Source organism: Bidens hawaiensis, unplaced genomic scaffold (genome assembly GCF_021521415.1).
Source record: "Bidens hawaiensis isolate Kalapana, Puna unplaced genomic scaffold, B.hawaiensis_p1.1 tig00001087_1, whole genome shotgun sequence".
In the NCBI taxonomy this organism is placed as follows: Eukaryota; Viridiplantae; Streptophyta; class Magnoliopsida; order Asterales; family Asteraceae; genus Bidens; species Bidens hawaiensis.
The window spans coordinates 2,296,530-2,315,219 of NW_027491062.1; the positions used below are offsets into that span (position 1 = coordinate 2,296,530).

General features: G+C 33.7%; 1 protein-coding gene across 2 annotated transcripts; it reads right to left on the reverse strand.

Moving 5' to 3' along the window:
• Positions 1-2,609: 2,609 nt before the first annotated feature.
• On the reverse strand, positions 2,610-7,891 carry LOC143557264 (NAP1-related protein 2-like). Of its 2 annotated transcripts, XM_077046385.1 has the most exons (10): positions 7,705-7,891; positions 6,296-6,418; positions 6,159-6,209; positions 6,002-6,073; positions 5,813-5,926; positions 5,367-5,437; positions 3,276-3,342; positions 3,140-3,196; positions 3,017-3,058; positions 2,611-2,923 (listed from the first exon to the last, which is right to left on the reverse strand). In XM_077046385.1, exons 1-10 carry the CDS (start codon positions 7,825-7,827, stop codon positions 2,882-2,884), a joined length of 762 nt encoding a protein of 253 aa, XP_076902500.1. In that variant the 5' UTR covers positions 7,828-7,891; the 3' UTR covers positions 2,611-2,881. The 2 variants fall into 2 exon arrangements, with proteins under 2 accessions (XP_076902494.1, XP_076902500.1); XM_077046379.1 differs by having other exon boundaries at positions 2,610-3,058.
• Positions 7,892-18,690: the final 10,799 nt, after the last annotated feature.

Below are 18,690 nucleotides of genomic sequence, written 5' to 3' on the forward strand. Positions count from 1 at the left end.
ATCCGCAAACAAAGACAAGTGTTAATTTTCTATAAATAGCCAACATTGTACACGTCAGAAATAATAAACCTATAAATGTCAAATTATTGGGCGTGGTATATACATAATCTGTCGAGAGAACACGTTAGCGAGTCATTATAACAGATTGAAATATGACAAGAAGTTTTGGATATTATTCAAATAGTAAATAAATTGCGCAAGTACGTTGGTGTTGTATAAAGTTCTAAATATCACAACTGCAAATTAATGTAATGTAAATTATTATCATCTATAACATTTTGAAATGCATTGTAGTTTGATATATAGATGCATGATGTCAACCGATATTTGTGTAGTTCTTCTTTATGTCGTCGGTTGCTCCATCAAAATGAGCTACATTTTCCATTGTCATATTGTGCCCGACTTGATCTCAAAATTGTTAGCGTGGATGGTAGGCCTAACCATGCCCGTCGGTTGTACACCACCCACGGTGGGTGTTGCATTGTCATCGTGCTAGTCCTCCTCGTAGTAGTCTTGTCAAGAAGCTTGGGGTTGCTCTATCAGCTTCCATCTCAACTTCAAATTCTCTCGCTCTCAGAATCGTAATTGGATGAACAAGATCACCAGTAGGACGGGCGAACACAAGGTACTAAACTAAAAGGAAAATATTTTTGGGATTTTTTTTTGTTGTTTATACTTAAAACTAAGCAATGCCTAAAGTATCCTCGCAACAGTGCCAAAAATTTGATGTGTGTTGGATGGTACATAAGATTATAGCAAATAATGCGTAGTCGTGTTAGAATTTTTTAACATGATAATTAACCAACTAACAACACGTATAGGCAAAAGGGCACCAATTACAGTGTAATATAGTTAGGATGAGAACCAAATATCGATTCAATGATACCGTGTGTCCAGCTACTAATACTAGACATTTATCAATGTTTCATCTAGCTAGTAACTTGGAGGATGATTTAATTGAGCATATAACTTAAACTAACTAAACTAGAAATTTGTGACTTGCTTGAATTCTAATGAGAAAAGGGTATCACTTACGATATTAAATTTATTTAGCTGAGTTCTGGTTAGGACACTCGGACGAGCTAGCACTTAAACCTCAAGGACCCAACCGATGCATGGATACTCTATATGGAGTGCTAGAAACGAACGAGATCCTTGTCGGGCTTGTTGAACTATGATAGACGACTCCTAGCCATTTAAAGACAAATGCTACACAGCTTGTTGTTCGATTGGCTTCTGTTTTGATGTAATCACTGCTTTTCAGTTTTATAATACTGATTTGAAAAAAAAATAAATTATTGAAAGTGGTCATGTATCACTTAGAACCGCTTGAAAACACCCGTTAATGCCATTTTAACCAACAAAATCAAGTAAATCATGACTTGTGTTGTTCATATGACATTTTACTGAGCTAAACTCAAAAACATGATGTATGGTAAAAGCATGATATTTAACATCACTATGCCATTATATGTTACACTTGCACAACCCTATTGTATGCATGATTATTTCACACTAACACCTTCCTCCACATTACTAATAACCCTTTCCTTTAAGGTCATGGCTTTCGCTTCGAATGTTTTGTCACCGAGCATATACTTTAAGGTGTATATACACAAATAAAAGTAAATACAGATTTTAATTTAACTATATTTGTTTATGTTTTATTTAATAGTGAACTAAATATACAAACACCACCAAAAAAATAACAAATTGTGAAACTGGATTTAAAATGAAAAAAATGTCACGACTGATTTTTTTTTTCACTTCGATATATAATTTAAGTTCGTCCTTTACGATACAACTACTGTCGTAATTTCATATATTAAATAAATACTAAATGGCTTCTAGTCAGACGGTATCAAGATATGTACGTCATGTTTCACATCAAGTGGTGTCCCATGGTGACACTTTATAAAATTAGTGTAATCAATTATCTATAGTGTGACACTTCCATAAAATTTTCTCTTTTTATTTAATCGTTCCTCAATAAGCTATACCAAACAATTCACACTAGATATTTCAAGAACAATAAAAAGATAATTTATATAATCATCTTTATGGTATGTAAATAATTCACATTTAGTACTCAGGTATTAAAATTGTTTGCTTTTTTTTTATATACTTACGCCTATCGTTTTTCCAAATGAGAATACTCTTTATCTTAACGAAAACCAGTATTCATCATGTTTTCTGGGCAACTAATTTTATCCACAAACAAGCCAACAGACCCCAAGTTCTATTTAACTTTAGAACTGGAAATGGATATAGACAACCTAGCAATAAACCCCAAGTCGGTGCCTAGGTGGCAGTGGCATGGCTCGTCACCATGCTTGGTGGTTAGAAGATGAGACCGGATGAAGATAATCTATTACAAGGTTAAAAAGGTTTACTGATCGAGGACGAGCTGTCAAAGTTCACATGTAACTGGCGATGAGCTAGATTTAACAAAGGCGTGAATGACATAACTAAGTTTATAACTATTATTAACTTTCTGATTTTTTGCTTTGGAAAACGGTTGAACTTTAACATAGCATAGGGACGATTGCCATATGAAAGCAATACAGATGTATTAACAAACCGAATACACTCCACAACTAAAAAGAGTTCGCTTAACCATAAACAACCGAATACACTCCACTCTAACCGTCAATAGAAAATGATCAATTCTCATCAGACGTATATAATTTAAGGTGTATAAAAGCCAACTGTTATCGGATAAATGAAATGCTAATCACTTCAATGCTTAAAGATTTGATTCAACGGATGAACATAGTTTGACAGAAATATTTTAAAATAGATTAAAAACTTCAAAACAGCAAATTTAACTATTAACCTACCGACTGGTAAATCGGTTAAATGTTGCACACATTCAGTTCACTTACCACTCCTCATCTTCATCGGTGTCATCTGTACCAATATCCTGCAAAAGTAACCCCAATCAAATCGATACCTAAAACCTTAAAAATAAATCTTGAACGCGGTTACTCATGTGTTTATCTTGATTATTGTTTACCTCTTCATCATCATTGTCACCAAAGTCCTCTTCATCAGCGTCCTATTAATCAAGAAATTTTATAAAAAGATCAGTAGAAATTATATAAAAGATGAAAATTTCAAAAGAAAATAAAAAGATTACATTGTTGAAATATGAAAGAGGATTAACCCATAAATCCTCTTTAATCATCTCAGCAGCCTGCAAAACATGATTAAACACTGTAAGTCAAAAACGGTTCGCTGTAAGTGCAATCAAAAGATAACGTGAACGAACGTACTCCATCGTGAATTTCACCCAAAATGGCATCATCGTTCGGTTGGGTCCCACTAAACCAGCTAAAGAAGCTGCATTTAAAACGTTCATCAAAACATAAATCACAGGCGTTAAAAACACATAGAAAAAAATAAAATCATATTTATTAACCTGTCAAGCTAAGATGGCAAACCTACTTCCACAATCTTTTTAACAATGGGAGAGCTTACCAAGAAGAACATGACAACACAAACTTTCAACGACAACAATCGAATAACTGCTACTGCCGACGGATCACACGAGAAGAGGTGAAGGACGCACTTAGGAGGATGGGAAGGTCTAAGGCGGTTGGCCCAGACAACATACCCATCGAGGTGTGAAAGTGTCTGGGGGAGGAAGGAGTCATGTGGTTAACTACTCTGTTCAATAGTATTCTCAAATCAGGTAAGATGCCAGACCAGTGGAGGAGCAGCGTTGTAGTTCCTATCTATAAGAACAAAGGAGACGCCCAATGTTGTGGTAACTACCGAGGAATCAAACTACTAAGTCATACTATGAAGCTATGGGAAAGAGTGATTGAGGTTAGACTTAGACGAGAAACTCAGGTTACGGTCAACCAATTTGGCTTCATGCCGGGGCGTTCCACCACAGAGGCAATACACCTTATAAGAAGATTAATGGAAAAGTATAGGGAGAAGAAGCGTGATCTACATATGGTGTTTATTGACCTAGAAAAGGCCTACGACAGTGTGCCACGACAGGTGCTCTGGGAATGCTTGGAGGGTAGAAGAGTGCCCAGGAAATACATAGAGATAATTATGGATATGTATACCAGGAGTGAAACAAGTGTCCGTGCGCCAGTGGGGGATACTGATTTCTTTCCTGTAGAGGTAGGTCTTCACCAGGGGTCAGCGTTGAGCCCGTTTCTTTTTGCAGTAGTCTTGGATGAGTTGTCAAAGTCGATTCAGGGGGCTCTCCCGTGGTGCATGATGTTCGCAGACGATATTGTGTTACTTGCTGAGAAAAAACAAGATCTAAACATGAGGCTTGAGGAGTGGCGAACAACCTTAGAGACAAAAGGTTTAAAGATTAGCCGATCTAAGACGGAGTACCTACACTGTGATTTTGGTGGGATAAACGACAATGAAGACGCACACATCACAATTGAAGGGCAGGTGGTCCCGCAGGTAACGAAGTTCAAGTATTTAGGATCATTTGTACAGAGCGATGGGGAATTAGACAGTGATGTGACCCACCGAGTTCAGGTAGGATGGTGTAGATGGAAAGCAGCCACAGGTATATTGTGCGACAAGAGTTTCCAGACTAAACTAAAGGGAAAATTCTATAGAGTGGCAGTTAGACCTGCAATGCTATATGGAACAGATTGTTGGGCCATCAAGAAGGCACAAGTGCGGAAGATGGAGGTAGCCGAAATGAGAATGCTACGTTGGATGTGTGGGCACACAAGGCTAGACCGAATAAGAAACGTTGTGTTTCGCGAGAGATTAGGGGTGGCGAACATAGCAGACAAGATAAGAGAGTGGAGATTGAGATGGTTTGGACATGTAAAGAGAAGACAGACGACGAATCCTGTTAGATCCGTAGAAAACATTACTATAGAGGGGAGGAGGGGTAGAGGACGACCGAAATTGACTTGGGATGAGAGGATTAGGCATGATTTGATAGACCTAAACCTCTCCGAGGACATGGTTGAGGATAGGAATTCGTGGAGAAGTAGAATTAAAGTTAAGGATTTTTAGAGAGAATTGAATATCTTAGGGCTTAGACTTGACTTATTTAGGTCACATACCATAATGGTATTTCCCTTACATATATTATTATTATTATTAGCTTTTATATAGCTGTTAAACTGTGACCTTATTATTAATATTATTATAATTAGTAGTAGTTTTTATATAACTGTTAAACTTTGATTTCCTTTATTTTGCTTCATACACATGTACTTAGAGCCGAGGGTCTCTCTGGAAGCCACCTCTTTATTCCTTTGGATAGAGGTACGGTGTGCCTACATCCCACCCTCCCCAAACCCTACCTATAGCTTTGCTGTCGGTGGGATTTTACTGGGTATGATTGATTGATTGATTGATTTATTAACCTGTCATCCTCATGAGGCCGTTTCTTTCCGTTCTTTTCGTTCTTGTCATGCGAAACTCCATTAGAAAGTCCCTAAACCAAAAAAATGAAGGACCCACGATTATATAACTATAAAATAGGGATGTTCACGAATCGAGCTCGAGTCGAGTTAAGGTGATTTTGAGCTTGAGCTCGAAATTAAACGATTTAGCTCAGCAAGGCTTGAGCTCGATTTTGAAGTTAAACGAGCCTAAGATCGAGCCAACAAGCCGAGCCATGGTCGATTTTGGCTCGTTTACAAAAATGAGCCAACTCAGCTCAGGTTGTTTCAAATCAAGTTTTTTTAGCTAGTTTTATTCGAGCTTTTATCGAGCGAGCCATGTGCCCGAGCTTCGACCTGTGAGCTTTTTGAACAGCCCTGCTATAAAAACACGTATTAGACATAAATAAAAACAAGCAAAATGTTACCATGCCCTCTTTCCACTTGATCGATGTAGCGGTAGTTTTTGTAGATCCCTCATCAAGAAATGTGATGGTTTTTGTGAGCTTTGTGTCTTCAAAATACGGGTTGGGACTGAAGTTCTGAAATAAGAATGAAATCGAGATCAATAATATTTTATCATGCAATTGAATCAATCAAATAAATGGAATACTTACAAATGTGATAGAGTAACCCGACTTCACATCTTTCATATCTTCAACTTCAAGTGATGTTAAATGCTTGAATATCTATAATCAAAGATACATGTCAGTATGTCACAAAACAAAACATAACTTGGCGTGTAAATATGTTTTCATGATTTATAAAAATAACCTTTTGGTCTTCTTCGTTTAGAAGATCAGAAAGAGCAGGGTGACTCAAGAACTGCAAACAAGTCCAAATTTATATCAAAATTGTATAAAATTATAATTATAAAACGGTGATAAAACAAGATATTATTGACAACTTACAGCAGTCAACCAAAAGTCAGGAATTGATTTAATAATATCACTACGTTTATCGTACACAGGCTTCCGAATCTCATTGTACTTCTGTTCGATTTCTAATACCTTATCACTTGCCTCCTCATTGATCTGGATTGAAAATAAAAGATGCTTTACTAAGTATTTTCAATTAAATCTCGACAAAATCAGCTTTTTATTGCAAGTGTAGTTAGCAAATACAAAACACTAAAAACGCTCAACCTGCATCAAATTCTCTTAATCATGTAACGTTGCTAAACAGAATTTAAAAACCAAAACACCAGATAAAATACAATCAAATTGAAGTTTGGCAGTGATTAATTACGGCATATGACCATAGAAAGTGTTACGAAAAACAATTATTAAGAACTTTCCACAACTACGGCTGCAAACGAGATGAGCTGCTCGCGAGCTACTCAGTATCGGATCGATAAAACGCTCGAAATTATCTGAGACTTAGCGAGCTCGACCCTTAAAATAAAAGCTTGCATAGTTATCAAGCCTAAGCTCAAGCCTTGAATTGAAAGATTGTTTAAGCTCATCGAGCCCTGTGTATTTTAAAGTTTCAACTCTTTTGTAATTATGTATTAATCTTACATTACACAGCCGAGCTGGAGCCAAGCTATGGCCCATTTAAGGTGCTGCACACGAGCTCGGTAGGGGTGCAAACGAGCCGAGCCAAGCACAAGCTCGACTAGGCTCGAGCTCGGCTAGTTTAACTTACACAGAGCTTGAGCTCGGCTCGTTTCGAGCTCTATTTTCAAAGCTCGAGCTTGGCTCCTGAATGGATTTTGAAGCTCGAGCTCAGCTCGGGCTCGGCTCGTTTACTATTTATCAATTATATTAAATAATTACAACTATTTTATATGTTTATTTCTTTTATAATTTTATGTATAAAATAATATATATTATTAATAATTATTAAATATATATTTTAAAAAAATTATATAAATCACAGGCTCGGTTAGGCTCGCAAGCCGGCTTGAGCTCTATAAGCGAAGCTCGGGCTTGGGCTCGGTTATTAAGCAAGCTTATCTTTAGGCTCGAGCTCGGACTCGATGAAGCTCGGCTCGATCGAGCTTTTTAACGAGCGGATCTCGAGCAGCTCGGCTCATTTGCACCCCTAGAGCTCGGGCCGAGCTTAGGCTCATTAAGGTTTTTCTCAAATTATATATATATATATATATAAAATTGTATATAAATTAATTATTAAACAAAGCAACTCACGAGCCGAGCTTTAAAAAATAGCTCAAAACAATACGAGCTCGAGCTCATTTACATCCCTAACCGCAATCTAATTCTCACAAACGAAAAGGCGATACAAATTTAAAAATTGGAGTTTGATTGTAATTTATGAAGTGTTAGGAAAAACAACAACTTTATGATAAAATTTGGACCTTTTCGAGTTGATCTTGGATCTCCTGAAGTTTTTCAATGGATTGAAGAAGCTCGGGTTCAATTTGCACACCCACATCCTCTTCTCCGGCCTTGGGCTTCTTACCTTTGTCGGCACCAACCATTGCAATTTGGCTTCTTGTTACAGGGATTGAGGGTTTTGTGGTGTTTAGGGTTTTAGGTGGTGGTGTTAAAAGGGTTTTGGGGGTGTAAGTAATTGTTATAAATAACTTATCTGATACCCGTGTATTATACGAGTAATTGTTAAAAGTTTTATGTTTTAACCATTAATTGAAATATAGTTAATAAAATGATCATATATTTTATACAGTTACAATTTATATTAAAATTACAAAAATTATATAACTAAGATTACACAAATATGTTATAAATAAGTAAAACCTCTCATGTACACTATATTTGTGATTGTATTGGTTGGTATATATTGTTTATCACATATCAAAATCTTTAGTCTATGCCTACTTGTAACTCTTGATATAGCTACATATAGTTGTGAGTGTGACAAATAAAATTCTTCAAGTACATACCAACCCTAGATAAATAATAAAATATCCATAAAACTACCACAAAAAATATTCATACACATAAAAATACCATACATTTTAATCAATTAATGTCATTTGAGATCATTTACTCATGTTTATTTCAAAAACATGATTATAAAAAAAAACAGATTACCTGAACTTTGATGATATAGTCATCCTTATAAACTTTGTAATTTGAAACTGATTGATCATGATAAATTTTGTGTCATTAATATTCTGTGTATGACAGATTTTTACTTGATTTATATTTGACAATTAATAATTATATAATCAAACAACATATAAAACCGGAAATTAAAATATAACTTATTTTTTTTTTTCATTTCATGTTAGTGGAAAATGAAAAAAAAAATAAAAAATACTGACCTTAAAGCCATGTTCATATGAAATTGATTATTCTAAGTTAGCATGATATTAGAAGATTTAAAGTTACATAAAGTGAATTTCTTAATTCTTCATTAGAATAGTTGAAAGTATTGGATAAGATTTGTTTAAATTTTAAATTCTAATCCTGTGTTATTAGTTAACATTATGGGAGTTGTTGGAAGATTTAATTAATCGAAATGTATATTTTAATAGCTTATAGAAAAAAAAAACAGAGATTTCAGATTTGTTGGAAGCATGGTAAATGATTTTTAACCGGGTCAACTATTTTTTTATATTAATGTGAATATATATGTTTCGTAAGTATTTTGGTCTGAGTTTTAGATGAAAATATTGAAAACTAAATATTGATTTTCTTATTGCTAAAACCCTTTATACTAAGCAAAAAAAATTATATAAATAAAATGACATGATATATAGTGAATCGGTATACATATAGATTATAATTATCATAATCAACTTTAATAATTTAATGCTAAACAACAAGATATATATAATAGTATTCTCCATGTTTACAATATTTATACAAAACGTTTGGAGAAAATTAAGAAAAAACGCATTTTCCTGAATTTAAATTACGCATTGTTGCTCGAATCCCAGTTTAAAAAACAATTTGTAGTTTACCATACAAATCCAAATTATTCGATAATGATGCACCCTTTATTTGCTTTAATTTGCAATCACTTATTACTTTAAAATTTTATTTTAACAAACCTGCAACGTCAATTTTAATATTTCTTTATTTTCTTATTTCCCATTAATGTTAATGAATGAAACGATTAAGATTTACATATAATAAAAACAAACTTGAATCTCATATATTGAAATGACTTAAAAGATAAGGGTTATATATTGAAATAAATGAAAAAAATGTGAGAAGTGCTATAAGATTGACAAGTGACAAAAGTAAGTAGTCTTTTATTAAAGGAAAATTGGATTTTAATAGTCCCAACCTAATGCAGTTGACCGATAATAATCCCAACTATGAAAATAGCCGTCACTGGTCCCAACTTTCACACTATCTGTTTTCATTGGACCTCCGTTAAAAAAAATTTAACGACGTTATTTTTTTTCAAATTTTAAATTGATGTTTTAGGGCTTTTGATCAGAATGAGACTACAAATCGATTGATGTGAAACTTAACTCGAAACTGCTCTTCAAACAGCTTGATTTTTATTAATTAACAGTTTAAAACACCGGAATTGAAGCAACTTTTGGTCGTTTGGACCACCGTTTGGAGGTAAGTTTTATATAAATCGACTCGTATCCTCATTCTGATCAAAAGCCCTAAAATATCAGTATGAATTCTGAAAAAAAGTTGACGTCGTTAAGTTTTTTTTAACGGAGGTCCAATAAAAACAAATAGTGTGAAAGCTGGGACCAGTGACAGCTATTTTTAAAGTTTGAATTATTATCGGCCAATTGTATTAAGTTTAAATTATTAAAATCCAATTTGCCTTTATTAAAATAAATAGATAATTGTGGGTCGGAGTAATGTCACAGCCCAAATGCATCATTCTGACCGTTATCTTCGTTGCATATATTATTGATTTATTTCAACACAGTTGCTTTTTTTCTTTCTTTTGGTTTTTATTTAAAGGATGTAATACAATAATTTTTAATGTACATTAACGTACAAAAGTACTTATATTTATGAAATTAATCTTTGAAATCACATCACAAGATTTTGGAATCATCAATGCATTCCCAATTAATCATCGATTCACCAAAAAAACAAATTCGGATCGTGAATTGATCGATTTTTTTACTGAGTGTTTTTGTATTTTGGCTTTGAGCATTTTTGTATTTTTGACTTTGAGCGTTTTTTTGGCTTGGGCGTTTTGTTTTTGGCTTAAGCATAATTCGCGTACGTTTTTGTACGTTAAGAATTACGGTACGTTAACCTAACTCTTTGTTTTATAACGAATAAAGTCCGGGTGTCTGGGTACACCATTAGCAAAAGGCTATGGGAAATTCACTGCTTGAAGACCCATTGTGTTAAACTCTGCCTCTGGAGGTGCACAAAAAAGCCCGAACCTGGAACCGGGTTTTTACTACCCGACCCTACTCGTAAAGTATGAATATGATATGCACTTCAGTACCAAAACCCGAACCTGAAGCCACCCTAAAATGAGTTGGAATGCAATTTGTATTATTAGAAAAATAGTAGACCCAAAAATAATTGCTAGGTTGATTAAAAAAAATCTTAACCCGATTAGGAATATCGTAAAGTTCATTTCGAGTTAGGACGTGGCTCGAATTTGAAATACCTGTCAAGGTAAGTAGTTAATTAATATTCTTTTTTCATCGGTATTTGTCTGGTGATGGTATTTGATCAGGGCTGTCTCAACGTGCTCGGATGCCTAAATCGAGATAAAAATTTGAGGCCCTTTTGAATAACGATTTTTTACTTTCCATTTGACAATTTTTAACCCAAAAACCATATCATACATATAAATCTAATTGCATGCCATAAATGTTAAATAAATAAAACTAAATTTTTTAAATCACAAGATGAAGGGATTATTGTGGTCAAATAAGTATTCTTCACTATTTTTTTTTTCTTTTCTAATATTAAATCCTTAAACTTATGGTGGTCCTAAGAATGTGGATGCCCAAGATGGTTACCTTACTTGGTTGACCCTGGAGCCAGCATTGTATTTGTAATCCACAACTTGATTACATAGAACTGGAATCAAATTTGTTAGATGTATCAAAACTAAATATATTAATGTAACGGAAACTTATTAAAATAGACATGATAACCGTAATTTTACCAAAGATAACATCCACTTGAAAATTTTTTAAAATATACTTTATTTCAAATCCACTTGTCCATTTGCGTGTTTTATATTTTGTCAATTTGAAGTTTGAACCGTTAGAAATTAATAGGATAATCGAAAATTCGAAACTGCAACTTCAGACTTCATAGTTCGGCCTTCGGGTTTGCATTTGGGCTACACATAGTGTTTATTGTATTGGGCTTTAACTTATATGTAAACTAGGCATCAAGCCCAATTGTGTGTGAAACCTTTTTTTCTATATAAAACATTGGGGGATTGAGATCCTTGAGTCTTGAAGTATGATGGCTTTTAGATTCTTTTTGTAAGACGAATTATTTGAATTTTGATCATAATTAATACTGTAAACTTATTATCAAGCATTTTTATTTGATGATATACTTAATATATATTACTTACTAATTTTTATGTAATACATGTTATGAATAATAATATAAAACTTGTTTCTTTAAAATCTTTTTCTGACTTGGTCATGTCATATTTAGTTTGATAGTTGATGAGTGTATATGGTATAGATCATATGCTAAACTAGTAAAGTTGTTACAAACTTATCATTATTAAAAAAGTTTTTAATAGTATTATACTTTATGTCGAATTGGGATAGGTTTGAGATCAGCTTCGAGTGAAGGATATACCTACGAGGAAATGCTAATGTTCGAGATCATAAACAAAGATCTTAATCCCTTAGGAAAGTTTGTTAACCTAACCAGCTAGTAATTAACCATGTACCCGACGAAGATGATAAAATGAAGTATTAGTTTCTAAATTATTAAAAATATTAAGCAAATAAATCCAAATTAAAGTACACAAACTTTATTTAAACAAAACTCAGCCACATTCAACAGTGTACGGTATGTGTAAATTCACGATTAAAGTTGTTAATCACTAGATAGGATTATAAGGATATTATTTAAATAAATAATATCGAACTTTTAGATTTTGCCAATTTAAACTTGAGGTGCACAAATCTGGTTTTCTAATAGCTGGTTTTGGGTAGGGCCAGGTATTGGAAAATCTGGTATCCTTAATACCCGGGTCGGGTTCGGGCTATTGTCTCTAAAATTCTTACCCTATGTTCGGGAATTTTTTTTGGTGGGGGGGGGTGTTTGGCTTTTACCCGGGTACTTTTTGGGTATAGATTGAGTTTTTTGAGGGGCCGCATTTCGGGGGTATTTTCAGGTAATTTCGGATATATATCGGGTATAAATTTTAAACCATTATAAAAATAAGAGTTAGAAATTCGAAACTGCTAATTCGGGTTTGTATATGGGCTGCACCTATATAATTATTGTATTGGGCTTTAATTTCGAGATTTAAACCAGTCTTCAAACCCATTTTTTCGAAGTCAAACCTTACCAAACATTTATAGAATGAGCCTTGAGTCCTTGTGGAGGGTTTGGAACCGGCATGGTTGCGAAAAGAGGTGAGGGGTCGACTTCAATACCGATGGGAACATCGTCTTAGTATGGTGCCTGGAGATGGAGAAGGTGAGATGGATAGAGGGAAGGTTCTCCCGAATTGGAGCTACAATACAGAAGAAAATGCATTAGCAGGATGTATGAGCGACAAAGGATGCGAGAGAACACCGCCCTCCACCTTCGGGACGAGCAGGATGCCACCCTCCATCTTAAGTATATGAAACTTGATTCTACAACGATAATCAACTTTACTTTAAACAATTCATAAGCACACATACACATATACGTATCGGCTATTACTTTTAATGTGATATATAAAAACAGTTTTTAACCATCTTTTTTAGTTTTTTTTTTCAAATATGTATAGTTTATCTTCTATGCATTCCATTCTTGAAGTTATGTGGTTATCATATTTCTCTGTTAAAAATCTGTTATGCATTAAACAATATAATTAAGATTTAAGACCGTTTAGGTGGTTTTAAAAATCCATTTTGATGGTGACTCGTTAGTAATTAGGCATAATCACCAACGGTTATTTTAAAAAGCTAGATATTAATCATGTGTCATATTTAATCTCCTAAGATATTTAAACCGTAAAGTGTAGATATATAATCATGATGCTTTATTTTTATTTTATTAACTTTAAAACATAGATAACGACCAACGTTCTTATCTTTTTTTTCCGACCATGCTTTGGTTTCTTATTTATGATGTTAACGTTGAATAAAATGGAGATAAGAACATGTCAATATGACATGGTCTCCTCAAATACTTTCTTTTCTCTAGTCTTCTGCTTGGCACTATACATCATGCCCAAATAATGCTACATTACATCTTTCTTAAAATCACATGCACAAAACTTACATATTATAAACTGCGTGTTCAACTACTGTCACTATCATGGTGTAACTGAAAAATAAAAATGAAAATCCTCGTGCACTATGAACCATTTTGATTTGGTCATTATTAAAAGGATCACTCGGTGAACTTGATTTACCTATCATGTAATGGGCATGAATGACGTTACCATTCGTTTGTTGGGCCGTTAAGGTTGCCATGATTAGGTGGTGTTAATTTGTTTTTCTCTGAAAGCTATTCTCTACCTTTTTTGTCTGTGACGCTCAGACAACGTCTGCAGTGTGTTTGTTTTTTATAAGACATTTCATTAAAAAAATGTAGGCGCGCCCTCTTATCCTAGAATACCTGGACTAATGACTTCTAACCTCTTCTTCAGACTTCTAACATATCGTTCCTCTCCTCCAACCTCCAACCCCGTAGCTCATTTGTGCCTTGGGAGCCTTGGGAAATTGATTTGTTCTTAATTGATTTGCGTCTTGGAAAATTGTTTATGTTTAGGTTTAAATTGAACATCATCATCATCATCGTACTCAGTATATCCCACCAATAGCAATGCTATGGTAAGGTCTGTGGAGGGTAAGATGTAGACAGCCTTACCTCTATCCCATAGGGATAGAGAGGCTGCTTCCGGTGAGACCCCCGGCTCGATAGTAGTTTTGCATCAAGCCTTGGACATAAGGCACATAGCACTCAATCATCAGGGACACCGGCTGATTGGTGCATGTGCCCTTGTCTTTCGGCTATCAACGCCACCACATGATGCCTGATTAACCTTCCGCCACCTTTAACGTTATTTTCACGAGATTGGTAAAATAACGTCAAAATTAGAGCAATTTTACTTTTGCCCACCCGAGGGTTCACACATATATACTTTATATGCGCGCACCGCAAGCAGGGCGTAGGTTTAAATTGAACAATTTGCAGAAATTAAAAACACAAACAGTTTTAGACTATATAGGTTTGGTTCACATCTTCTTCTATAGATGTTTGCAGATGTTGTTCGCATACTGCAAATATTTTACCTTTGAAAAAAAGGGTATTGGTTTTTAATACTTTCAACTTCACTCTTCGGTTAATATCACTTTCAACTTTCACTTTGTTTTCCACCAGTCTCAACTTTCAACCTATTTTTTTTACCACTCTCTTGTTAACCTACGACTAACACTGTTAGTGAAGATGCTAACATGACTTTTTTTTAATTTCTTTTAATTGAGTCAAATGAGGTGACATACATATTTGGAAATTACCTTTTTTTTTTATTTACATCAAACATCAATAACACAATCTACATTATCATTCCCCTTCAAATCCAAAAAACCATCAGACTCTATAATCCATATCAAAATTAACACAATCCACATTATCATTCACCTTCATACCATTGCACTAGTCATGAATTCATGATTCAACCCACATAACCTGTATGACTCACCACCGTAATCCAATTTCACCGTTTTTTTTTTTCAAACCCTAGCTTAATAATCCAATGGAAGACGATGATGAGTTCAAAGATTTGTACTCCGATATCCCCCCGCTAGTAAAATCATCGCCGTTGCCAGATACTGCACGATTGATACCGTTATGGTTCTAAGCTATGATGATGAGATTCTATACGGCTCAAAATTGGATGATAAGAAGTTGAAATTGGATGTAAATAAAGGTGTAATTGAAACCCAAAAGGTGTTGCAGTTGGTGGATTCAGGAGTTAGGGTTTAAGATGAAACCCTAATTGGTAAATGTGAGACTTTGGATGAAAATTTTGGAATTGAAGATGATGGGGAGGTGGGTTTTGTGATTCCGGGGCTATCGGAGCCTGAAGCTCGGTTTTCAAAACCCGATGGTGACGAGTGGGATGATGATGATGATGATGATGATAGTGAGGATGATTTGTAGATTGTGTGAATACCATGCTTTGTTTAAGTATTGTTATTGATGTTTGATATAAAAAAAATGTAATTTTCAAGTAGGCATGCCACCTCATCTTATTCAATTAAAAATTAAATAAAAAAAGCCACGTCAGCATCTTCACTAACGTCGTTAGTCGTCGGTCAATGAGAATGTGATAAAAACAAATAGGTTGAAAATTGGGAGTGATGGGAGACAAAGTGAAAGTTGAGAGTAATATTAACCAACGAGTGAAAATTGAAAGTATTAAAAATCAATATCCTTTGAAAAAACAAACTGCAATCTCTTATAAAATTACAGATTTTAAAATTGTATAAAATGCCTTCAAGATGATGTCTATCCCATATTTTAGAGAAGGAAAGATGTAGGATTATCTTCAAACAATAATGTACAAGTATTTGATAAATTCCCGAACACCATATACAAAAGGTCTCATCTTTATGTTGCACAAAGACCATATAAACCTACCCTAATTTGTTTGAGACAAGAGAAGTCATGTGTCCATGCCCACTTTAGCAAAGTTCATAGAATCTTAATCAAAATTCAATCTTAGTGCCTTTAGAATTGTAGATAGTGATCCCACCCTAGTTGTTTGAAAGGTACATACCTATGAGCAACATACCCTACACCATCAAGTATATTCTTATGCGCTTCTAGTTAGTTAAATATATCTAATGCATAAACCCAGAGTCACTATTGATGTGATGAAATCATAAATACCCGACGAATTTGTGGACCAAATGGCGGTCCGCTATTGTTCATTTACATCTTTATAATTGCCAATGGTCTTTCGATACCAATAGCAAAAGTAGTTAAATCAAGGGTGCTCGGTGCTTGAATTGGCCTCTAAAATAACAATTTAACTAAATTAAAACAGATTTGGGTGTTCACTATTCCAGTTCGGTTTAAAATCCAAATCTAATCAAATTTTGATTTTTGAATCGAGTTGCTAATATTTATATGTAAATAAAATTGGATAAAAAAAAGTTTCTTGATCTTTTAGAATTGTCTTTTTAAATTGTTAAATAAATGTATACTAAACTTTTGAGCACACATTTGTTGTTTGTTAGATAGTACACATAGACATATAGTTAATACCAAGTAAACTTTTGAATACACAAAACCAAATATTTAGTTTAGTTGTTTTTTAGATAATAATATATATAGTACGTTAAAACTACGTATAAGCTACAAACCTTCAAACACCGTTATATGATGATGATTATTATCATTATTTAGATAAATAATATTATTATGTATCTCAGTAGTAAAATATGTTATTTAGGGTAAATAATTTATATGTTAATCAATTGATATTTATATTATAAGCTTTGAGATTGAATCAAGACATACAATTACATCATCACTATTTGTACACATAAATAAATAAATGAAATAGATAAACATGTTTGGTTTCATGCAAGTAAAATTACCCATGCATTCATTTTATCATTTATGTGTATTGATTTACATTTATGCATTATATAACTAACTGGCTTTTCATTATGGAAATAGAATTTGTTCCATTATATTTATATAAGAACCTATGAAAATGAATATGATTTCCATGTTCATTTGATACGATTGATTATGATTATCGATATATATTATATTTAAACACATCTTTGGTGTGATCAATTTAGAATGCTTCCTTTGTTAGTGAGCTTCGAGCGCACTTTGTCAGGATATCGATTTAATCAAACAATAAAAATGCAGAAAAATAAACGTGACACAAGCAATTAAGTGGTTCGGTCTATGTTGACATACGTCCACAGACTACAACCATAAATTTATCAATGTCTTTCAACAATCGTTATTAGGAATTTGTGAATTACAAGTACAACAAATGAATATATAGAGATAGATCTAGAGTTTCTAACTTAAAGAACGAAGCAAGTAAACGTGCTCAAGTAAAAGAGAATAAGGGCCGGCCCATAATTCACATTTGTCTTCAATATCCGTTGATTTAAGTCCAACAATAATCTGGTTTTATATGATATAGTTGTAGCTGATGCTTTGTCAAGTAGTTTTATATACTCATTAGTATTCATGCTATCAAATACACTTGTTAAATGTCGTATCATTTCATTTATCTGTGTGTTTAAAACCATGTTAGCGACTCTAGGCTTTTATCTCGACCACATTTTCTGTATCGACAACATATTATCATGAAATTCACGAAAGTAATGCATTAAGTTTTAAAGATCTAAAAGTAAGTGCCAAGAATTCATATGCTTGTCTAGGATCTTCATTAGCTCAGATAAATATGAAATTAAGACGGTTGTAGCATTTTGATCAGATAATAATAGATTGGCAATATTAATGTGACAAGCGATACAACGATAATCATTTTCATTCCTCAAATGTGACATGTTCTTCCATTTTAGGTTGATCATTTTTAGGGTTGTTAACGCCAAACAATATGCCGCGTGTAAAGAAAATGACGTTTCTACCCTTGAAAAAATCCTTAGAAAATATTGAACCACAAACACATGAGATTCTCCAAATGTAATCACTTTGTGAAGCAAGGATCTATACTGTGGGCCCTTCAATGCCATAACAACCAGGTATTTTAAACTTAAAGACATAGCAGCAGAATATTATTGTATGCATGTTACTTAAAGCAGCTTTGTTGAGCACCAAACATATGCTCCAAATATGACATGAAAGTTCAAGTACATTTTGATCCCCAAAAAAACAATTTTAATAACTAAATGTTATTCCTTTACAACTTTTCCACCCTTCTTGCGGGTCCTAATCATCACGTCTACTCAGATCATGTAAATGGGACCCATAGTCGAACGAGAGAACGAAACATGATCCATTGTATCTAGCTATTCATTGAACTTGCAGACAAGAATGGCCATTGAATTATTATTATTTTATAATTTATACTAAAATAAAAAGTACTTTGATATCACATTACAGATAATAAGCTGATAAATGGATATAATATATAATCCTTATATACTGATATACATAAAACTTATTAACTTATCAATGTACCTAATGTTTTGACTTGTTGGAAGTCTTGTATACAGGTTCAGCCACTTTGA

What these genes read in the sequence shown, in the direction of transcription:
- LOC143557264 (XM_077046379.1), bottom strand. Translation starts at nt 7,827, where the DNA reads ATGGTTGGTGCCGACAAAGGTAAGAAGCCCAAGGCCGGAGAAGAGGAT. An exon ending in TAAACGAAGAAGACCAAAAG is followed by an intron (nt 6,074 to 6,158) that starts GTTATTTTTATA and finishes CTTTGATTATAG; the next exon opens with ATATTCAAGCATTTAACATC. An exon ending in CTCTTTCATATTTCAACAAT is followed by an intron (nt 3,059 to 3,139) that starts GTAATCTTTTTA and finishes CTTGATTAATAG; the next exon opens with GACGCTGATGAAGAGGACTT.